Source organism: Notechis scutatus, chromosome 8, assembly GCF_049901735.1.
Source record: "Notechis scutatus isolate UNSWTSFEM ecotype Mainland chromosome 8, rNotScu1.2, whole genome shotgun sequence".
NCBI lineage: Eukaryota > Metazoa > Chordata > Lepidosauria > Squamata > Elapidae > Notechis > Notechis scutatus.
Window position 1 is genome coordinate 13,670,317 of NC_142016.1, and position 24,547 is coordinate 13,694,863.

At 44.2% G+C, this 24,547-nt stretch overlaps 1 protein-coding gene across 1 annotated transcript in view; it reads right to left on the bottom strand.

Annotated features, from left to right (window-relative positions):
* Positions 1 to 17,390, bottom strand: part of E2F2 (E2F transcription factor 2) — a 47,188-nt gene extending 29,798 nt beyond the window's left edge. The window contains exon 1 of the mRNA XM_026676138.2: positions 16,071 to 17,390. Coding sequence (XP_026531923.2) covers positions 16,071 to 16,361 — 291 coding nt within the window. The 5' untranslated portion in view covers positions 16,362 to 17,390. The remainder of the gene's footprint in view (positions 1 to 16,070) is intronic.
* Positions 17,391 to 24,547: the final 7,157 nt, after the last annotated feature.

The following is a 24,547-nucleotide window of genomic DNA, read 5'->3' on the forward strand; positions in this document are numbered from 1 at the left end:
TTCTGGTCCCAGTAATGAAGGGACGGCGAGGCGTGTTTGTACCTCATACGATGCAAGGCCTTCACTACACCTCTTTCAAACACAAACACACACACACACACACACACACACACACACAAACACAGGGTTTACTTTGGCTTTGAACCCTATCCCATTTTAATAGGGAAGTTCTCCAACCGCCGAAGGTTGCACATCCCTGATCTTGGGGTTGAGATTCTTCTCCCATTGGTGCAAGTTTCATTGGAAAAGCCCTTGAAACCACATGACTTTTAGGGCCCCGATCCTGACCACAAAGAACCCAAAAGCAGCCTGAGAGCTGCTGAGTAATGATTAAGGAAGCCTCTGCCGCGACCAGAATGAGGACGCACTATGAAAGGGTGGCAGGAGAATGTTTCAAGATGTCCTTAGATGGTTTTTCCCGCCCTGCCCCTCAGTCATTATCCCACCCGGTGAAGAATCTCCTGGGCAGCCCACAGCTTCCTCTTGCAGACACTGATAAGTCAGACTCTCTTGGGAAAAGGCAGCTCCTCTTATGCAAGCTGTGTGTTGCAAAACCAAAGGCCAGAAAAATGGGCTTTTATAATGTGGACTCAATCATTAAGTGCTACAATGCTGGCCTCAGGGCAAGGCACAAGGAGCAGATTTTTCCAGTAGACCGGGGCCTCCAACTTTGGTAGTAGATCACAGGAATGAGCAACAGGTAAAGTTCTCCACTTACAACTGTTTACAGTGGAGCCTCAGGTCGCGAATGCTCCTGTTTGTTCTGACCAAGGCTTCCTAGACCGTAATTATGCACATGCTTATTTTAAAAACAAGTCTTGTTTTATTGCAACGCTGGGAATTACTTTCAATTCCCAGCTGGTAATGAATCTCAAACAGTCCAACGAGATAAGCACCCACCTTTCTTTTCTGTGAAGTGCTGCCAATAACAGAAGTATCAAATGAACTAGAAAAAAAAAAAAAACCAACCGAAGTACAAAGAGCTTCAAGAATGAACCTGAACCAAATGAACTACTTTGCTTCCTGCAAAAGTTTGGTCATCTTTGCCTGTCCCTTATCCCTTATGGAAGGGGCAATCACCTCTCGGCCTTATTCCCGAGTCGCCCCTTTCGTTTCAGCTGCTCTCGCCTTCCAGCAGCTCTGTGCACACTGGCACTGGGAACAGGCTCCCCTTGTTCCTCTGCCTCGCTGCTGCCAGGCTCCGGAGGCACAACCCCACTCCCAGATGGTCCTGGCCCCATCTCTGCATCGGACGCAGGACCCTCATCCGAGTCCTCTCCAGACTGACCCCATTTCTTCCCCACTGTCCGATTCCGCTGCCGTCTGCACAGGCTGCCAGCGAACCACAACACTCTTCACGACCAAATCGGGTGATGACCAAAAAAATCCACCCGATTTTTGAATTGGGTTAAGAGAGAAAAAGACTGGTTCAAAGACACCCGGTCAGCATTCATGCCTAAGGCGGGATTAGAACTCAGTCTCCTGGTGATTGATCCAAAGTCACCCAGTCAGCTTTCATGCCTAAGGTGGGACTAGAACTCAGTCTCCTGGTGATTGGTCCAAAGTCACCCAGTCAGCTTTCATGCCTAAAGTGGGACTAGAAATCCAAGTCTCCTGGTGACTGGTCCAAAGTCGCCCAGTTGGCATTCATACCTAAGGCGGAACTAGAACTCAGAGTCTTGTGTTGATTGGCTCAAAGTGACTCAGTCAGCTTTCAGGCAAAACTAGACCTCACAGTCTCTTGGTGATTGCCCCCAAATCTCCCAGTTGGTATTCCTGTCTAGGGTGGGATTAGAACTCACAGACTCCCGGCTTCTAGCCTGGTGTCTTAACCACTAGACCAGTGATCCCCAACCTTTTATATGCCGCGGCCCGGTACCGGCGTCAGCTGGGCGCCGCCATCTTTTTTTGATGAAAAAGTGCTTCCGGTGAGCTTTCTACCCGGAAAAGCTCACCGGAAGCACTTTTTCATCAAAAAAAGATGGCGGCGCCCAGCAAACCAGCGGCCCGGTAGGACTTGTTCCATGGACCGGTACCGGTCTGCGGACCGGTGGTTGGGGACCCCTGCACTAGACCAAACCGGCTCTCTTAATGTATGTACTATATATGTCACCGTTGGGAATTAAGAAATGGAGATGGAAGCTGCAAGGTGGGAACCCCATACAACTCAAATGTGGCCTTTGGGAAGCATGACCATAGCCCACTACAGATGCCCAAGCTTCCAAATCTTCTCCCCAGCTTGCCATCCAACTGCTCAGTGAGATGGAGAAGGGAGAGGCACGTGGCAGCATGACCTCCTAAATTCTCAAGAACATTGTGCTCTCCCAACCCTTAAGAGAAGGGCTGAGGTGCAAAGATGTTTGATTCAAGGACCTACTAACAATCTGATCCAACCTCTAAACTGAATCAGCTTAATCTGAAATTTCAGTTAGGAAATCAGAAGCTATCCACTGTGCTTTAATCTCTTAATCAGAACAATCTGTCACAATCTACACGCCCTAGAACAGGGGTCTCTAACCTTGGCAACTTTAAGACTTGTGGACTTCAACTCCCTGGGAGTTGAAGTCTACAAGTTGCCATGGTTGGAGACCCTTGCCCTAGAAGACATAACCTGAGGTCTTCTGGGAGTTGAAGCCCACAAGTCTTAAAGTTGCCAAGGTTGGAGACCCTTGCCCTAGAAGACATAACCTGAGGTCTTCTGGGAGTTGAAGCCCACAAGTCTTAAAGTTGCCAAGGTTGGAGACCCCTGCCCTAGAAGACATAACCTGAGGTCTTCTGGGAGTTGAAGCCCACAAGTCTTAAAGTTGCCAAGGTTGGAGACCCTTGCCCTAGAAGACATAACCTGAGGTCTTCTGGGAGTTGAAGCCCACAAGTCTTAAAGTTGCCAAGGTTGGAGACCCTTGCCCTAGAAGACATAACCTGAGGTCTTCTGGGAGTTGAAGCCCACAAGTCTTAAAGTTGCCAAGGTTGGAGACCCTTGCCCTAGAAGACATAACCTGAGGTCTTCTGGGAGTTGAAGCCCACAAGTCTTAAAGTTGCCAAGGTTGGAGACCCCTGCCCTAGAAGACATAACCTGAGGTCTTCTGGGAGTTGAAGCCCACAAGTCTTAAAGTTGCCAAGGTTGGAGACCCTTGCCCTAGAAGACATAACCTGAGGTCTTCTGGGAGTTGAAGCCCACAAGTCTTAAAGTTGCCAAGGTTGGAGACCCTTGCCCTAGAAGACATAACCTGAGGTCTTCTGGGAGTTGAAGCCCACAAGTCTTAAAGTTGCCAAGGTTGGAGACCCCTGCCCTAGAAGACATAACCTGAGGTCTTCTGGGAGTTGAAGCCCACAAGTCTTAAAGTTGCCAAGGTTGGAGACCCTTGCCCTAGAAGACATAACCTGAGGTCTTCTGGGAGTTGAAGCCCACAAGTCTTAAAGTTGCCAAGGTTGGAGACCCTTGCCCTAGAAGACATAACCTGAGGTCTTCTGGGAGTTGAAGCCCACAAGTCTTAAAGTTGCCAAGGTTGGAGACCCTTGCCCTAGAAGACATAACCTGAGGTCTTCTGGGAGTTGAAGCCCACAAGTCTTAAAGTTGCCAAGGTTGGAGACCCTTGCCCTAGAAGACATAACCTGAGGTAATCTCTTGCAAGTTCTTTGTGATCTCCTGAGTCTTGGTGGGGTGGGTGTATTAATTTTGGTCATGTTTACAACCAGCTCCAGCACCTTCATGGATCATCGATGGCCTTTGGATCCCAGACTGAGAACTGCAGGCAGTCCTCGACTTACGGCCACAATTGAGTCCAACATTTCCATTGGTAAAAGTTGTTAAGTGAGTTTTGACCCATTGTACCCAGAGTTGTTCAGTGAATCACTGCTGTTGTGAAGTTAGCCACAAGGTTGTTAAGTGAATCTGGCTTCCCCATTGACTTTGCTTGTCAGAAGGTCACAAAAGGGGATCACGTGACCCTGGGTCACTGCAACGGTCATAAGTACGAATCAGTTGCCAAGCGTCTGAATTTTGATCATGCAACCTTAGGGATGCTGCAATGGTTGTTAAGTGTGAGAAACGGTCATAAGTCACGTTTTTCAGTGTCATTATATTTACAAAGTCTGCACTACTATTACTATTAATCTTCTCATCACTCCTTATCACCCACCCCCTCTCACTTGTGACTGTATGACTGTAACTTTGTTGGTTGTATCCTTACGATTTATATTGACTGTTTCCTAGTATGATTTGATTGCTTATTGTACCCTATGACTATTATTAAGTGTTGTAACTTATGATTCTTGACTCTTGACTCTTTTCTTTTATGTACACTGAGAGCATTTGCACCAAGACAAATTCCTTGTGTGTCCAATCACACTTGGCCAATAAAGAATTCTATTCTATTCTATTCTATTCTATTCTATTCTATTCTATTCTATTCTATTCTATTCTATTCTATTCTATTTCTATTCTAAGTTCCAAAAGTTGTTAAATGAACTATTGTAAATCAAGGACTACCTGTACTGGCATAAATCCAAAGACACTGCTGCAAAAGCAACCCGTGGTAGAGCCTGGTGTTTGCCTTGGGGATGCCAAAGTTCTGTTTATTTACTTTTTAATCAAATAAATTGTTGCTTTGTATCAAAAGTCAGTGAGCTGGACATTCTGGTTAATATAAAAGAGATGTGGGGTCCTTTGTTCTCTTTGAGTTTGGTTGTTTTTCTTGCATGTTTTTCAATATTCAAACTAGGCAACCTCATCAGTATCATTTCTGCTGGTGTTACCTAGTTTGAGTAACGAACCTACAAGAAAACAACCAAGCTCAGAGAACACCAAGACTCTTCCTTTCAACCTTGATGTACAAATATATATATATATAAATAAAAAAGAGAGGTCTTGAAGCGGACCCATATCAACTTCTTTGCCCTAACAGTACTAAGAGCTCATTTTGCAGAAAAAGGAAAAATGATTCCCTGAGGATTCTACCCTGCTAGTTGTAACCAACTATAGGGGGTAGCACTCATCTTTGTTTCATGTTGAGCCAGCACTGTCCAAAGATGTTTCCACAGTCATGTGGCCAGCATGAAGTGGCGGAGCACTATTATCTTCCCACCAAAGTGGTATCTATTTATCTACCCGCATTTGCATGCTTTCAAACTGCTAGGTGGGCAGGGGCTAGGCGAAAAAGGGAGCTCATCCTATCGCACGACTCTCGGGTCTCAAACTCAGGCTGTCGGCTTTCCAGCTGACAAGCCCAGCATCTTAAACACTGAACCATCGTTCCACCCATTTTGCTGAGCCACACATTAATTCCACCAGCTGTTCCCAACATGAACCTTTTCATGAGTCACGGTGGCGCAGTGGTTAGAGGCCAGTACTGCAAGCTACTTCTGCTGCCTGCCGGCTGCCTGGAATCTCACCAGGCTCAAGGTTGACTCAGCCTTCCAGCCTTCCGAGGTGGGTAAAATGAGGACCCAGATTGTTGGGGGCGGGGGGGGGCAATAGGCTGATTCTATAAACCACCTAAAGAGGTCTGCAGGAGGTGCAATAAGTACCAAAAACAATGAGTACCGAACAATTTTTTCCCATAAATAATCATGTAGGAAGTCACAAGTAAGGTAGCTGACACTGACGAATTCTAGCTTGTGTTGAGTACCAAACAAAATGAGGAGTACCAGGACAAATTTTTCACGTCAAAATGCATTGAGTACCAAACTTGATGCCTTTCAACACAAGATAGCACGGTACCATTGCATTCTCTTAAGGACAGCTGGAAGGAAATTAACGGCATGATGCCCGCATGGAAGGTACGTCTACTATGATACTTGAAAAACAACTTTGCAGCTGACAGCAGATGTTGCATTCTGCCACCTGAAACCCTGGTAGACCAACCGAGCCTCATATTTTCCCAGTTCCTCTGCAACGGTGAAGTAGAAACGTTCTTCTGAAGACAGGACTCCCCAGGGGACCAGGGTGCTGTGCCATTTATTTAAGCAGTGCCTGTGTGCTCATCCTGCACATATGTAAACACACAGCTTGGGTAATGACTGACAAACAGCCAGCGAGTCACTTCAGAGAATGTGACAAAAACAAGACTGCCCGTAAGGCTGAGTGTGCCATCCTCCAAACCACATCCATCCTGCCACCAACTCTTTTTGCAAGTCGAGCGAAGTGACTTGCATTTCAAACACTGACCAGTTTCCTGCAAGAATTGTACACGGCCAACAGCTGTGAGTCAGGGTGACCAAGTACAGAGTCCAGAATGAAAGGAAGTGGAGTCAAAGTGCAAAATGCATCCATAAAACAAGATTCACCGACTTCTAACTGTTTAGCACCTTCCTTTTCATCTAGTGAATAAAGAGTAACTGAGCAATTGGGCATTTGCACACCAGCCCAGTCAATAAGGAATAGCACATAAGCGAGTGAACCAGCTGACCCAACTCCACTGTTTTGGTACACTTAGGAATACAAGAACTAATCTTTCTGCTCCATCGTAAATTGACCACTACATCTGGGGTGGTGTGATGACCCGGAGTGTATCAAAAATATAACAAGAACCAAAATGTAAATAAAGGTCGTTTAATGCCTCCAACTTGGCTTCACTGTTTAATTGTTCACAGTTGAAGATTAAACTATTTTTAAAGTAACATTCCAAACGAAAGAAACACAGTTCAAATTCAAAGAGCAGATAATGAAGCAAAACCAAAACCAAACTGCACTGAATAAAGTTCCACGACAGACCAGGATAAATAATTACAAACTTCAGGAAGATAACCAGGTACAGTCTGTTGGAAGAATGCCAACCAAGATAAACCTCATCTAGGAATAAAACACGAATTTGTCTCCAGTGTTAGCACGCAGGTCCAAACTCTTTATGCAGATTTCACACCTGCAACCCATGAAGAGGATCATTACAGATAATCAGAGTTGGAAGGGACCTTGTAGGTCATTTAGTCCAGCCCAAGCAGGAGACCCTACACCATTTCTGACAAATGGCAGTCCAATCTCTTCTTGAAAGTCTCAAGTGATGGCGCTCCCACAACTTCTGAGGACAAGCTGTTCCATTGGTTGATTGTTCTCACTGTCAGAAAGTTTCTCCTTGTTTCCAGGTTAAATCTCTCCTTGTTCAGTTTCCATCCTTTATTCCTTGTCTGGCCTACAGGCACTTTAGAAAATAGATTAACCCCTTCCTCCTCTCTTTGGCAGCCCCTCAAATATTGGAAGACCACTATCATGTCTCCCCTGGTCCTTCTCTTTACTAGACTAGCCAAGCCCAGTTCCTGCAACCGTTTGTTGTATGTTTTAGCCTCCAGTCCCCTCACCATCCTGGTTGCTCTTCTCGGCACTTTTTCTAGAGGCTCAACATCTTTTTTATAATGTGGTGACCAAAACTGGATGCAGTACTCTTGGTGTGGACTTACTAAGGCTTTATAGAGTGGTATTAGTACTTCCCTTGATCTTGACTGTATCCCTCTGTAAATACAACTTAGGATTACATGAGCTTTTTTGGCGGCTGCTGCACACTGCTGGCTCATATTTAGCTGGTTGTCCACTAAGACTCCAAGATCCCTCTCACAGTTTCTGCTATTGAGCCTGGTTTCACCCAATCTATATGTGTAATGGCCCTCTCCTCCCGAATAGACCACATTTTTCCCTGATTCTCTCCTCCCTGCGTGCCCTAGGATGGAGAGGGGGTGGGCCTGGGTCCTCCTCTGACTGCTCAGCCAGCATCTGCCCTTCCCCAGCCTCCTCCACAACCTCCGGAGCCACACTTCCACTCCCTGTTGGCTGTTCCTCCTCTCCCTCGGAGTCAGTGTCCAACAGGGCATGACAGGTGGAGAATGGTGGCCCCTTTATGACTTGTGGACTTCAATTCCCAGAATTCCTGAGCCGGCACAGGAATTCTGGGAATTGAAGTCCACAAGTCTTAAAAGGGCCACCATTCCCTAATCCTGTTCTACTTTCATGGACTAATTCCCAGAACCCCGACTGTCACATGTACTGACACCAGCATTGGGGAAATACCAGAGAAGATTTACAAGCGTCACATCTCATCAGATTGCATCAAGCACGCCCTGACCTTCTGCACTTCTGCGGGTGTGCTCCCAAAAGCACAAATGGTAATAATTGATGCAGCCTTTGGCTTCACTGGATAAATTACTTTGATAATACTTTCCTTTTTTTTAAAAGGGGAAAAAAAATACATTTCCAGCTCTAGCACAGAGGCATTTGGAAGTGTCTCAGAAGCCTTAACGATTGATTATGAGGATTTCTGCTCCAGGCAAATAATATATTCATGAAGAAAGGTTCATTTATGACCCCTACCAAAAGTAACACTTTATTTAATATACTGGAGCAGGGGTCGGCAACCTTAAACACTCAAAGAACCCCAAAGGTCCTAACCGGAAGCCCTCCGTTCAATTTTGGAACTGACCAGAAGTCCAGTTCCCCCACCATAGAGTCTCTTCCTAGCACTGCATCCTTTCTCCTCTGCCAGCTGGAAGCCTGGTTACCCCACCATAGAGTCTCCTTCCAGCGCTGCATCCTTTTTCCTCTACCTGTCCTAACTGAAAGCACTATCAATTGTGGAGCCGACTGGAAAACCCATCCCTTGCCATAGAGTCTCCTCCTGGCATGCTGTGCTTTCCCTGCCCCCCAACCGGAGGCTCCTCTCAAAATTGTGTTGCCGACCAGCGACAGGGAGCTGTAGCAGAGGGATGAAAGAGCCACATGCGGCTCCAGAGCCACAGGTTGCCAACCCCTGGACTAGACCAATGCAAGCCATCATGGAACATTCAAGGGATGAGTTTACCCTCCTTAAAAGGAGGTTCCCCAAATGCAAAAAAGAGTGATGGACTCAACCCAGACAGTGCTTTTGGTTGAGATAACGGGAGAACATCTAAATGTCTAAACCTATAGGTGTACAAGGGGGACACATGAGAGAGTCTGAGATACACCATTCAGATAGAGCTTCAGCATTGAGAGGTCAACTTTTCCCAAACTATTCATGATAAGCCAGCTTTCCCTAATTTTCTTTTAATATATAGGAACTACAATTTCCAGAACTCCGAATTAACATAGCCATGGGAACTATAGTCCAGGCATACCCAGAGGTATGCTGGAAAACAGCAGCTCCAAACTATATCCATAAACCAACATGGTTGGCTGGACTCATGTAATGTGTCAAGCCACAAACAAGCTACATTAAAATTGAATGTGATTGCACAAACCCAGTGATAGGATTCAAGCTGTTTGTTGACCTGCTAAGAGTTTCCAGATTAAAGCTCCAAAGTCTCAGGGCATGAAGCTAAGGAAGATAATCTCAGTTTTGTTGTTACCTTGTTGAACTGGGGAACTTCTCAAAGGGCAATTTAAGGCACTAACCAGAAGAAAGATAGAAAAAGCAGATAGTAGTTGTGACACAAGAGAAAACCTGACCAGTTGGGTGAAAATGGCATGAAACCCACGTTTAGACCACATGGGGTTGTTTAGTCAACCAGGAATTTCAAAAACCAGAAAGAGAAACTAGAGGGAAAGTGAGAGTTATGTCTACTCTGACAGGAGGGCATCTAACCGAAAGTTCACACCTGTTGGAAGGCATCAAATGTCCATGAGATGGGAAGGGTGATCCAGGCTTCCCTGCCAATTAATCCCACTGGCCAAAGCAGTCAGCAGATGTTCCACAGAGGCCCCCTGTGACAGTTGCAGAATTCATATAGAGGCACTCCATCAGAAACATTCCTACAGAGTTAGTCCTCAACTTACGATCACAACGGGGTCCAGAACTTCTGTTGCTAAATGAGACATATGTTAAGTGAGTTTTGTCCCATTTTACAACCTTGGTTGCCACAGCTGTTAAGTGAATCACTGCAGTTGTTAAGTTAGCAACCCGGTTGTTGAGTGAATCTGGCTTCCCCATTGACTTTGCTTGTCAGAAGGTCACAAAAGGGGATCCCATGACCATGGGATTCTGCAACCATCATAAATATGAATCAATGTGAATTTTGAACATGTTGGCCATGGGGATGCTGCAATGGTCATAAGTGAGAAAAATGGTCATAAGACACTTTGTTCAGTGCTGCTGTAACTTCGAACGGTCAGTAAATGAGCAGAGCAGAACAAAATAACAGAGTTGGAAGGAGGTTTTCTAGTCCATGAGGGAATCCTGTACCTTTTCAGACAAATGGTTGTCAAATCTCTTCTTAAAAACCTCCAGCGTTGTTCCACTGATTAATTGTTTCTAACTGTCAGGAAATTTCTCCTTAGTTTTAGGTTGCTTCTCTCCTTGATTAGTTTCCACCCATGGCTTCTTATCCTGCCCTCAGGGGCTTTGGAGAATAGCTTGACTCCCTCTTCTTTGGGGCAGCCCCTGAGATATTGGAGCAATGCTATCATATCACCCCTGGTCCTTCTTTTCCTTAAACAGTGTAAGTCACCCACATGGAATAACTCAACACAGCGAAATGCAAAATGAACTGGCTGCTCATTTAATATCTTAGGCATCAATGAATTGAAATGGGCCGACATCAGACTCAATCAGAAGGTCATGCCCAAGACATCGAAAACCAAGAAGAAACTGCATTATTTCATAGTCAGGAAGGGCAAACAAACATCGCTACTTGGATATCGTGCAGTCAACAATCAAATATCAATTAAACTTCACACAGACAACCCTTTCATTATCTTGGACATTTTTCCAAGATAGTGTTCTAAACCTGATGCAGAAGATAAAGTTATGTCAAGTTCAAGAGAAAGTTTTATGGTCAAGTTCAATGAGAAATCAATAGAACAAGCCAGCAGGATTGTTGGTGGTTGTGAGACTGGAATGCCAAAGCTGGAATTATAAAGAGCAAAACCTAGTTGTCACTATATTCTGGGAAACAGAAATGAAACAGAACAACTTATCAGTTTTGGTTCCTCCAATAATATATTTGTTGCTAACACAGACTTTGAGCCATCAAAATGACACTTATTTACATGGATGTAAACAGAGCACATAGAAATAAACTATATTATTGGTCTCAGGAAACAGAAGAGCCCAGTTATAGCTGTGTGAGGGAACAGATGGATCAGATCACAAACCACTTTTGTGCAAGTTCCAAGCTCAAGTGGTAGAACAAAACAGCAGTTTCCACCATAAGATCTTGGGCCATTTTTAAGAATACCAGGGATCACTTTGAAATCCTAAACTTCATTGATAAAGAACCAAAGGACCTCTGGAACGAAATCAAAGAAGTTATTAAGGACAAATGTGAAAAGAGACTTCCAAAGACCAGAAAACCGAAGAAAACCAACTGGATGTCATAACAGATGGAGGACATTTTCAAGTCAAGGGAAAACAAAGCAGAGTTCTTAAGAAGAACTGTAATTCTTTGATAATTTCAGAAAACTGTTAGAAGACAAGAAACAGCCCAACAACAATATCTGTACAGGCAGTGAAGATGGAAAGACACTGAACAAGAAAAAAAGAGAAAACCAAGCTAAGTAAGCAAGGTTCTTAGGAATGAATTTAACAAAGAATTTTTGAAAACTGTTAGAAAACAAGAAACAATATTATAACAATATCTGCACATTAATGCACCGACACTGAAGATCAAAACTGCCACAGAAAACAAGAGAAGTCTTAAAAAACAGCACTTTTTTTTTTCAATCCAAAAAGAGGTTCCAACCTAGGATGCTAAAAGAGGCCAGCGGACAGAATTGATTAAAAAAAAAAAAATCAAACAAAAATGGAAAGAGCATATGGAAATTCCACAAAGTAAATATGTGAACATCCGAGATATTTTAGAAAATAATTGCTATCTTCTAAGAACCTCTATGGTTAGAAGATGAAGTTAGAGCAACACTGAACACAGACTGAAAGGCTACAGCAGGGGTCTCCAAACTTGGCAACTTCAACTTCCAGAATTCCTCAGCCAGTTTGGGGACCCCTGGGCTACAGGAAATGATGGAACATCTACAACAGGGATCTCCAAACTTGGCAACTTTGAGACTTGTGGACTTCAATTCCCAGAATCCCCCAGCCAGACTGGCTGAGGAATTCTGGGAATTGAAGTCCACAAATCTCAAAGTTGCCAAGTTTGGAGACCTCTGATCTACAGAAATACAGCAAGCAAAGGGATTATTAAAGGCTGGAGCCAAACTATACTGGCAAATCTGAAGAATGACCAGACTTAACAGGTTGGAAGAAAATTGTCAACATAGCAACACTAAAAGTGACTCAATACAATGTGCAAACGATCACACAATACCCTCCATTCCATGTGCTAGTAAAAGAATGCTTAGGGTAACCCAATGCCAATTAGAACCCTATTTGGAAAAGAAGATATTATGAAATAATAGAAAATACTTGTAGCTCGTTTTAGTTTTTGGCAGTGGTTTGCGCTCCAAGCTTGTTTCAATTTAGTTTTTGAATGTTTCATTACCAGACTGGGTAACATCAGGAAGATTTTCTTCGCCTAGTCTCCTTAGCTTATAAATGGTTGTGTGATTGGTTGTGCATTTGGAGCTCTATTTAAAAAGCAGAAAGAATATTAGATGCTTAAACTGGTTCTGCAAAAGGCCCAGGAAGAAAATACATTGCTGATGCACACTGGGATGCCAAAGGATACCCAAAAGTGAATGGGTGCTTCACTGATCGTAGAAAGCTTTTGATTGGGTGACCATGTTAAGCTGTGCAATTTCCTTAGGGAATGCTGGAACGTGTCACTATCATTGCGCAAAACCTTCACACAGGACAGGAAGCCAAAATCCAGACAAAACATGGTGAAGCGGGACTGGTCCCAGGTTGGCAAGGATGCTACAAGGTTGTATGCTCTTCTCTTATTGCTTATTTAGCATCCTATGACTATCACTAAATGTTGTATTTTATGATTGATGAATGCATTTTATGATGACTATGATCATGATTTATCATTTGTATCTTTTATGTATGATGAGAGCTTATGCAACAAAGACGAATTCCTTGTTTCCAATCATACTTGGCCAATAAAGAATTCTATTCTATTCCACTCCACTCCATATTTTCTATTCTATTCTATTCCACTCCACCTCTATTCTATTCCATTCCATATTTTCTATTCTATTCTATACCATTCCATTCCACCTCTATTCTATTCTATTCTATTCTATTCTATTCTATTCTATTCTATTCTAATTTGTTAAACCTACATGCACAATATATACTGAAGGAGGCTTGGTTGGAAGAAGACAAAGGTGGTTTTAAAACCAGAGGAAGAAGTATGAATATCCTATACTTGCTGATGATGCTACGTTGATAGCTAATAATGGAAATGCTCCATTAAGGCTGAAGTTCCCATTCAGAAAAACCTGCCATCTGTTCAGGCAGCCGACAACAACTCTGCCTGGTTCACGCAACATCTTAAAAGATATGGGACCAACTGCATTTGGCTTAGCTTAGGTTCAGTCTTGGAGGTACAGTATAATACCTCGGTGCTCATCATTAATTAATTCCAGGAGGCACCATAAGTACCAAAAATGACGAGTACCCAAAATTTTCCCATATGGAATAATGTAGTCAGTCATAAGGCAGCCAACAGCGGCAAATTCAAGCCTGTGCGTCAAATACCCTCCAAAAAACCAACCATGTTGATAAATAAGGTGAATAAATCACAGTAGGCTATGTTTGTATATCTGAAGTCAAAATCAAGGCAACAGCACAATGGTTTGATACAATATCTAAGTCTAGAGCGGATTAAACTACTTGCTTCCAAGGAAGCTACCTGGCCTTTACTATTCCAGGAGTCACTGCTCTGTATTGGTTTTCTCCCAAGTCAAGTCCCTCGCTGTCCTTCAGATCAACCATTTAGGTAGAAACCCACACATTACATTCTTCTAAGATAAGAAAGAGTATTTACTCTCAAGGGAACTGTGAGAAATTGGTTGAACTCTGATGGGACTCCAATCCTCTACAACCCACAGCCAACATGGACAATAGCCAAATACGATGGAAGCTGAAATACAAAGGATGGTGTATGATCCCTTTATCCCTACTTTAAATACTGTAAGTTTCACCATCCATTTTCTAGGATTATACATCTGGAGATCTTATGACTCTAAACCAAGGGTCTTCAAACTTGGCAGCTTTAAGACTTGTGGACTTCAACTCCCAGAATCCCCCCTCCTCCAGTCATGTTAGCTCAGGAATTCTGGGAGTTGAAGTCCACAAGTCTTAAAGTTGCCAAGTTTGAAGACCCTTGCTCTAAACCTCCAGTCAGCAGTACTACATCCTTGAAAATAAGTTGGAAATTCATTAGAATTGTCATTATATGTTACATGTAAGCTTTCTTAGAATCTCTGACTGGCCAATCCAGAAAAGCAGAAGGTGGTGCACCAAGATCTTGGCCTCCTCTAGCATCTGTTCTGGTCAGCTTAACACTAACAGCTTTAGCAGCACTAGGCGAACTGCATTCCATAGTTGATGTTCTTCTGATGTCCCAGTGTAGCCTCATTCCAAAATACAGTAAGAATGTCACAGTGACCTGTCCTTTATCACTTGGCAAATCCAGACTGTTCAGTTTGAAAGCAGGCAGTCCTTGCCACTTGCCCAGTTATTTTAGGGTATTAGCAATCTCCTCAATTTTTAATAAACTGGGGAGAAACCTAGTTTAGATGTTTGGCAAGCTAGAGAATTTGAACCCCCTGTCCTTTGTCTTTCATTTTCCTTTCCTTAAACCAAGCTCAAGATTCCCTGCATTCTGGAACACCCTCGCCATCCCATAATGCCATTTCAAGAAGCACCACCAACATCTGCTAGAGCAGAGGTCTCCAAACTTGCCAACTTTAAGACTTGTGGACTTCAACTCCTAGAATTTTGGAAGTTGAAGTCCACAAGTCTTAAAGTTGGCAAGTTTGAGGGCCGCTGTGCTAGAGAAAAACATCAGCCCTTGGTGTGACTTTCAACTCATGCATAATCCAAAAAGGCAAAAGAATTTGGAGGATGGAAGGAGAGAGAAGCTCACAGTTAGAAATATCAATGGGTCCACAGGTAAAGTTTGGATCCATTTCTTCATGTTCTCTTCCAAGCTCTGGTGGATGGCAATGTGGGCTTAATATTCTTCTTCTTCTCCTTTGTATTTAGAAATAAGCTTCCTGCTCTGGTCTTTCCATTAGGGGTCTTCAAACTTGACAGCTTTAAGACTTGTGGACTTCAACTCCCAGAATTCCTAAGCTAACATGACTGCAGGAGGAATTCTGGGAGTTGAAGTCCACAAGTCTTAATTTGAAGACCCTTGAGATAGATAGATAGATAGATAGATAGATAGATAGATAGATAGATAGATAGATAGATAGATAGATAGATAGATAGGAAAGACCAGGGAAGGAAGCCTATAACTATATATATATATAGTTAAGGCAGAATTACAAATTCATCCAATTTGTACAACAAAAAGGAGAAGCAAAGACCAGGGGAAGTTAAGACAGCCTTGAGAATCACATCTTGTTGAGTATTTGCACTGGACACTTCCCCATCTCCCTCTTCTCCCCCTCCCCCCCACCAGCATAAACCCCACAAAGGACCAGTGAATAATGCACCCCCCAAACTCAAGATTTCCACAAGGTGGTCCAGACCCTGAAACTATTTTGATAAGGCACTGAACTTGCAGAAGGACCCAAGAGTGGCCTTCACCCAACGTTTTGAGCCATGCGGAGTTCACCCCAAAAGAGGGTTGTGGTTTTTTTCTTTTCTTCTTTTTAACAAACTTTCCTAGCTGGGTTCCAAGCAAAACTTTGTGCCACCAAACAAGCCAGCTTAATAGATTAAGGGGGTGGATCGGGGTCAACCTTATGGTCGACTGGGTTGAAGTACCACGCCAAGCAAAGGACTTAACTGGTGGTTTGGGAGGGTACCCCAATCGGATGGGGTCACCCCAAGACCATCACCCCAAATCAAATCAAACTATACCAGGGCTTCTATAGTGCCTTGCAGGCCCTTGCTTCTGGATCTGGCCAGGTAGGCATAACAAAGAGACCCCCAAAACTCAACCCCCCAAGGAACAAGAATTCAGTGACAATTCTCAAACAGAGGGAGGGGGGGGAAGGGGAAGAAGAAGAAAAGAGAGAGAGAGAGAGAAATTACCGGCAGTTTTCCCGTGGAGGCCGATCTCATGGTTTTGATCTCAGGTCCATGCGGGGTGGCATAAAGGCAACCGCCTCGAGGTAACGGAGCGACCACCGCCGCCTGGGGGTACACCTGAGCGAAATAGGCTGCGGGGAGAGCCCGCACCGCAGGGCCGGCTGCCAGCTCGGCCACCACCAACTCGGCCGAGCCGCCGACAGCCATGCTTTTCTTTTGTGGCTGGGGGGGGACGAGGGAAGGCGCCCCTCGGGCCGGGGCGGAAGGAGGCCCAGCTTTGGGGATTCTCAGCATGGCCTTCCTCCGAGAGAAGCCAGGCGGCACCGGGAAGGGCTCGGGACTTCCAGCCAACGCGTGTCGGGACCGACCTGGCAAGGTACAATAGGGGGAAAGTCCTCCTTAGCCATTTAAAACTGCCATCGGTGGTGGTGGTGGTGGTGGTGGTGGGGAATTAGCCAGGATCGGCCCTTAGGGTACTTTGCAAAGCGGGGAGAGGAAAGAAAGGATGGGGGAGGGGAAAAATAAAGTCCAAAGGAAAACCGAAGCGAGGTTGCAGCGTTCACACGGTCCGGGTCTCTTCATCCACGCGGGTCTCTCTTTTTTCTTGGAAGAGTCAGCCATGGGGATGGGTGGGTGGGTGGGGGTCACTGGTTCTTTCCTCGGCCCTCCCCACGCCTCTTCTCGAACCAGGCCCGTTGGCTTGCGGGTCCCCCCAAATCCAAAGCACCCCGAGATCCGCGCCGGCCTTTGTCAGAGGGGACTTTCCCGGGAGTTGGGCTGCAAAAGTTGCAAGCTCGGCCAGCGGGCTCATGCCCGAGCGATGCCCCCGCCACCCGCGCCTCGCTTGCAAATAAAAATAAAAAGCTTTTTGTGGCCGGGGGGAGGGGGAGAAAACGCAGGGTCGGATTGCGGGGGGTGTAAAAAAAAACCCTCCGGGAAGCGTTTGGGTTGTAAAATTGCCCGGGAGACCCGGGGTTGGAGGGTGGGCGACGGGGAAAAGGTTTCCCTCCGATCTCCGCTCCTACGGTCTTATAGCAGCTGGCGGGGCTGCGAGGCTTTTGGAAGCACCCCAAACCGGGCAGGGATCCGAGCAAGCAGCCCGGGCCCCGAACCCGAGCCCCCCGGGGGAGGTTCCTGCTAGCCCCCTTTCATGGACTCCTTCAGACCCGTAAGGCTCCTTAGGACTCCCGGCTGGGCTGCTGCAAGTTTCCCGGTCGGTGCCAAAGCTGCCGGGGCCAAGGATGGATCTGGATTGGGACAAGAAAAGGACCCGATGGCTGCCCAGCCCTTTCTCTTTCCGTTCCTCCTTCACTCGCTCTCCTCTTTTTTTTTTTTTTTTTTTTAAGCGCCAAACTACGTGCCGCGAAATTCGGATCTCCCGCGGAAAAGGCCGCGCTCCCATTGGCCGGCGGCAACCCCGGCGCGTCCCCGCCCACCGGATTTGATACATTTTGTACCGCGAGGAGGAAGAGCGGAGGTGCGGCTCTTAAAGGGGAAGCGCGGCGTGGCCCCGGCGCCGCACGAGTCGCCAATGGGACTCCGCCTTCCTTGCCCCCCGCCCGTCAGGGGGGCGTGGGCGGAGCCAGGCCAATAACTGACCCTGAGATGGCCCTCCTCGCACGCCTTTCGGCTCGCTCGCTTTTTTAAAGCAACAAGCCGGGGAAGCCTCCGGGCGGTGATCAGGCCGGGACCGGAGATGGCGTTGGGTTGGCAGCGAGCGGCTCCGGCCTGCGGGAATCCACGTCCTGCCTCTGCCGCTTCTTGGAAGCGGGGCTAGCTGAACCTGCAGCCGCCTTGTGGTCTTGGAACAAAGGAGGGGCCGGAGTGGGAAATTCTGGACTGCATTCGCGCGGCTCGCTAAAAGGCCGAAATCTAACTTGCTGTAAACAAAAACAAAAAAAAGGCTGTAGTGCTAGAGCCCACTGTAACTACATAGCCAAAAAGGCATTAAGAGTTGTTAACCTAATCTTACGTAGCTTTTTCTCTGGTAATATTACACTAATAACTAGAGCATACAAAACATTTGCTAGACCATTACTCGAATACAGCTCATCAGTCTGGAACTCACATTACATATCTGATATTAGCACAGTTGAGAAAGTCCAGAAATATTTCACAAGAAGTTCTCCACTCCTCTACTCGGTGCAGAACACCTTATGCCACCAGACTTGAAATTCTACACCTAGAAAACGAACTACGCCACCTCCGGTCCGATCTAAGTATAGTATATAAAATCATACATTGCAATGTCCTACCTGTCAATGAATACTTCAGCTTCAATCATAACAATACAAGAGCACACAATAGATACAAACTCAAAGTTAACCGTACCAAACTTGATTGCAGGAAATACGACTTCAGTAACAGAGTGGTCAAATGTCTGGAGTACTCTACCTGACTCTGGGGTTTTTTCCCCAAACCCCAAAAACTTTAACCTTAGACTGTCTACTATTGACCTCATCCCTTTCCTAAGAGGTCTGTGCATAAGCACCCCAACGTGCCTACCGTCCCTGTCCTATTATTTCTTTTATTTTTTCATTTTTCTTATATGTATCCATGTATTCATAACTATGTTTTTACTTATACCTATTATCTTGTAAGCAATTGACAAAAATAAATAAATAAAATAGAGATTCTCGGTCATCCAGGTCAGGGGTCTCCAACCTTGGCCACTTTAAGCCTGGAGGACTTCAACTCCCAGAATTCCCCAGCCAGCTCGGGGAGTTGGAAGTCCGCCAGGCTTAAAGTGGCCAAGGTTGGAAGACCCTGATCCAGGTGATGGCTGTCCCAAAGATGCTTTTTTTCCCCCCCAGGCGGCAACTGGACTTTCTGTTGTTTTTCTTGGAAGATGTTTCGCTTCTCATCCAAGAAGCTTCTTCAGCTCTGACTTGGACCAGTCTGCCTCCTGAAAAAAGCACCTTTGGGACAGTCACGAGCTGGATCAGGGGTCCCCAAACTTGGCAACTTTAAGACTTGTGGACTTCAACTCCCAGAATTCTCCAGCCAGCTGTGCTAAGATACAGGCTAGAAAGCGGGAGATCCTGAGTTCAAGTTCCACCTTGGCCATGAAAGCCAGATGGGTGACTTTGGGCTAGTCACCCTCTCAGCCAAAACTACCTCCCCTCACAGAGTTGTTGGGAAAATGGGAGGAGGAAGGTATATTTGCCTCCTTGATTTATTTTTTTAAATAAGAAAAGCCAGGATATAAATACATTTTATATCATGGGAGAAAAAGCCATTCTCTCCCTAGAGCAAGGAAGCAATTTTCCCTTTTAAACTTCATCCGGCAGACCCATATTTGGAAAAGGGCATTGGTGCCATTGAAAGCAAAACTAGGTGCCCGCTTTTAGAAGCAGATCTACATGTGACACACACAAAAAAATAGGCATGGCTGCCATCTTGACTTTTATTAGCACAAGCTGCGGGTGTTTGTGTGTATGTGTGCAGATGTTGCTTTGCAAAGCCCTTCAAAAGGATTGCTTTCCAACTTAACCCCAAGCACCAATCCTCCAGGAATTGGCCAATTTTGATAACTCTCCCTCTGGTCCCTAAAGATGGTGGAAGAGCAGGCTGGGAATTCTAAGTATTGTAGTCCACATCTCTTAAAAGTTGCAAAGTTTGAGAAACAGTGATGTTGTAGATAACCTGGCAAACATCGCAGAATAAAATGGCATTGCTGCCCTCTGCTGGTTATATATAGATTAGTATATAGAACAGTATTGTCCCAAAGGTGTTTTTTTGTTTTTTTTACCCAAATGGCAACTAGACTTTCTGGTTTTCCTTTGAAGACATTTGACTTCTCATCCAAGAAGCTTCTGGCCTTAAAGACTCACTAAAAGAATGCAAATGACCAGGTATCAGCAAGGAGTATAAATCTTTCCATTCCCTATCATCCAGTCAAAGCTGAAGAAGCTTCTTGGATGAGAAATGAAATATCTTCAAAGAAAATCAGAAAGTCCAGTTGCCTCTTGAAAAAGCACCTTTGGGACAGCCATGACTTGGATGACTGAGAATCGCCATAGACATAGCACAGTATTGTTTACATCAAAAGCAGCAGTCGTCTGTCTGTCTGTCTGTCTCTCTCTCTCTCTCTCTCCTCTCAAGACAGAACAGGGTATATTTACATTATTACCCCTATCTCCATTAGCTCTCAGTTGTACCCACACAAATTTAATTGTAGCAAGCTAGACTGTAACCATTTTTAAGTACAGTTTCATGGATAAGTCACAATTGAGCATGTTTCCATCCACCCCAAGGCAAAACCAAACAAAATACTATGTGGCTTTGTAAGAGCACCAGGTCTGGGCTAAGAGATCCAGGGCTGCACCCAAAGAGATTGGTGCTTTGTCCTGAGACTTGGAAAGACCTAGTTCAACGCATGTGTTAACCGAGCTAAAGTGCTGGGTTGAACCCAAAGGAGTGTAATCTAAGATCCTCATCACACATGGCCTCCACAGAACTTGGGCATAGCTTCCCATGTCTGCCAAAAGCTGTCACCAAATTGCCATTTTAAAGTGAGAGAAAGAGAAAATCATTAAAAGCTTAATTAAGGAAAAATTGTGTTTTCTGGAAGAGTGATTCTCAACCTTGACCCCTTGAAGATAGGTTGACTTCAAATCCCAGAATTCCCCAGCCAGAACGCACCAATCCTACTGCAGCATTAGCCAGATTTGACTCCTCTCCCTGGTCCCAAAAATGATGCAAGAGCTGGATGGGGAATTCTGGGAGCTGAAGTCCACCAATCTTAAAAGTTGCCAATGTTGAGAAACACTGATCTGGAATCATAATTACAAGTAAATGGAACTGTAGCCACTTTTACTTTTGTCCTGTTCTCCCTCCCTCTCTTTTTTTTGGAATATGATATCTGGCACACCACATAAAAGCCAAATACAGTTTTCAATCCCTGAAAATTATAATTTGGCCAATGAAATGTTTCAGATATGGAATCCCATAATTCATGTATATACAGATTTCCAGTGCACTTACTATTAATTGGTCTTCCATGATCTCTCTCAAAAGAGTTCAACCTGTCCCCACTTTCCCGCTTTCCCCATTTTTTCAGTACCAGGTTGAATATTGTCTTTGATGCCTTTGAATATTATTTATTGGGTTTTTTTTAAATTGATAATTTACAAACATCTACTTAGGTTTATCCTTTGTTTTTAGAATGTTGCTGCTACTGTCCTTATTAGATATTAGATGAGATTAGAAGTTCCATAATTTCAATTTGTTTAATTCTGTTTTTATAATAAATGAATCTTTAGCTGTTAAGGCCAAATGCAAGTTAGTTCAGATAAATCAGAGTAAAGCAATTAAATGAAACTGAAATAATACAATAAACTGAGGTCTTCCTTAAAGATGTATCTCTTCGCCAGTTTTTCCAGGACACTGTAGGTGATAAGAAATAAATTATATTAGTCAAGAAGCTTATATAATCTTAAACAGATCTACAGACTAATACATTTAATCTAATTTCATTCAATGAAATAATCTAAATGACCTCACTTCTAAATAGCTACAAAAATATATTTTCTACTATCAAGTTGCCATGATTTGAGTTCTCCAGGAAAGCTCCAGCTAAATTGGGATACCCATTTTTGAGTAATCCTGTTTTAAAGTCATTTAAGCTTGTTTTGCTAGGTCTGGATGCCACCTAATTAAAGAAGAGTGAAAATTTCAATTGAGATAAATGAAACATGCCTTTAATAGCTCACATGTGCCAATGAACCAGGATGTGACCTGGGAACCGCTCCCAAATTGTTTGATGATTTTAAGAAAGAAAACTGACCCTTATTTGCACAATATTCTTTAATCTAGTTGCTGACTTACCCTGTTGGTGTTTGCAAAAGGAACTGAATCATAAACTTCGCTGGAAGACCTGGGTTAATATAACATTATAAGCTATAAAACCCAGCCAAGATTAAAATTAATCAAGTTTCACATATGGACAAATATGTGATATTTGGTATTATTGAATCTATCATCTGCACCTCTATAACTGTCTGGTTTGGTTCTGCAGCCCAGCAGGACAGACACAGACTTCAGAGGATAATTAGGACTGCAAAAAAACCAAAACCCAATGGCTACCAACCTGCCTTCAGTCAAGGACTTGTATACTGCAGGAGTCAAAAAGAGGACTGTGAAAATATTTACAGACCCCTCACATCCTGGACATAAACTGTTTCAACTCCTTCCCTCAAAACGACGCTATAGAGCACTGCACACCAGAACAACTAGACACAAGGACAGTTTTTCCCCAAATGCCATCACTCTGCTAAACAAATAATTCCCTCAACACTGTCCAACTATTTACAAAGTCTGCACTACCATTACTGTTAATCTTCTCATCACTCCTTATCACCCATCCCCTCCCACTTGTGACTGTATGACTGTAACTTTGTCGCTTGTATCCTTATGATTTATATTGACTGTTTCCTAGTATGATTTGATTGCTTATTGTACCCTATGACTATCATTAAGTGTTGGACCTGATGATTCTTGATTTGTGGCCAATGTCTCTTTTCTTTTATGTACACTGAGAGCATTTGCACCAAGACAAATTCCTTGTGTGTCCAATCACACTTGGCCAATAAAGAATTCTAATCTAATCTATGTAGTAGGAATTTGATTGGACCATGTATGCAAAGACAGTTTGATTGTTAGAACCTTTAGTGACGTGCTGATGTGCATACGTGTAAAAGGAATCCTTGACTAAGGATCACAATTGAGGCCCCCAATTTCTGTTGCTAAGTGATAGCAGTTGTTACAAGCAAGTCTCGCCCCATTTGGCAACCTTTCTTGCCACAGTTGTTAAGTGAATCACTGCAGTTGTGAAGTGGTTGTTAAGTGAATCCGGCTTCCCCATTGACTTTGCTTGTCAGAAGGCTGCAAAAGGGGATCACGAGAAGCAGCAACCGTCATAAATATGAACCAGTTGCAAGCGTCTGGATTTTGATCATGTGACAAGGGAGGTGCTACATTGGTCGTAAGTGTGAAAAATAGTCCTAAGTCACTTTTTTCAGTACCATTGAAACTTTGAACGGTCACTAAACTGTTGTAAGGCAAGGTGTCATGTCCTTGTTGGAGTCTGATTCTGAGGGGGAGATTGAGCAGCTGACAGGGAGTGGGACTGTAGCTCTGGTGGCTGTGGAGGAAATGGGGTTAAGGCACAGGCCGGCTGGGCATTCGGAGGAAGACCCAGAGCCATCCCCTCTTCATCCTAGGGCATGCAGGGAGGAACGGAGAAGGGAGCAATGTGGATTGCGAGAGAGAAAAGGGCCCTGATCCCTTTCATTAGTTGCAGCTGGGAGAACAGGATATAAAAAGGGCGTTTGCACACAGCACCTTGCTGGAAGCAAAGGGTGCATTATCTTTGTCGAGGCTTATCTGGGTTTTGGCATCCTCCCAACTATGGGTGCTGCGTTATCCTTTGAAAGTCTGCAATTTATCATCCTGGCCTGTCGTGTTAATTACTTCAGCGTGGTTTGTGTTGGTTTTTTTTATTTCTAATTTATCTGGGTTCGGACTGCATTTCTTCTCTTTGTAGACTGTTTTTGGAAGAGTTTGATCCCCAGCCGAGGACATTGGTGGACATTGGTGGCCAAGTTGGAGGTATTAAAGGGAATTTATCTACTTTTGTGACTTTGTTATTTTTGTGCCATGCCCCGGGTCATCACACAAGGACTGCCTATATCTACAGGCACATACACAGACACACCAATGTACACAACTAAGTGTAAAGCTTTTAAGTTTTTAAGTCAATATTTACATTATAACAGAGCAAAGCTATTTGTGGTTTCCATTGCTTGGTTTCTGGTGCATAGATTTCAATAAGCTGAGCTTGAATTGGCCTTGCCAATTCCATGCCAACATTGATGCTGGCAGGCAAAGAAATTCCCACAGGCTTTTTTCCCTAGAAGTTTTTGTTCAATTTGATGGAAGATAATTTTCTCAAGAAATTAAAGAGAATTTTCGAGCCATCCCCAATCATGGAATGGGACTATCTTATAGTATATTTAACTAGATACAGGGTGGTCAATTTTTTTTCATTCTATATTTTACACTGTATTTCAATGTGTTTAAGTTATAGTATTGATATTATTTTCCATTTGCAGGGAATTTGGAAACTGAACATGATTACGCCCAACAGCATGAGTAAAGATTCTGGGGAATAAGACTATTTGTTCAAGCCAGAGTTGTTGGTCTGCCTCTCTAGCAGCTAATTTGTATGGTGTGCTTAACCAATAGAGACCCTGCAACTGCACTTGGAGAACACCTTGCAATTCATTTAGAGTTAACCTTGGTGGGTGGTTTTGCATATTATGCAAATTTAGGCCTTTGATTAGCTCGGGGTTCAGTTGATAATGCAAATGGAGAGACTGAGTCAATCCCTTCATCGGGTATGTTATGCAAACACAGCCATGTCCTACCTGAACGTGGATATTGTGCAGAAATTAGTACAATGCCTAGGATCTTTGTGT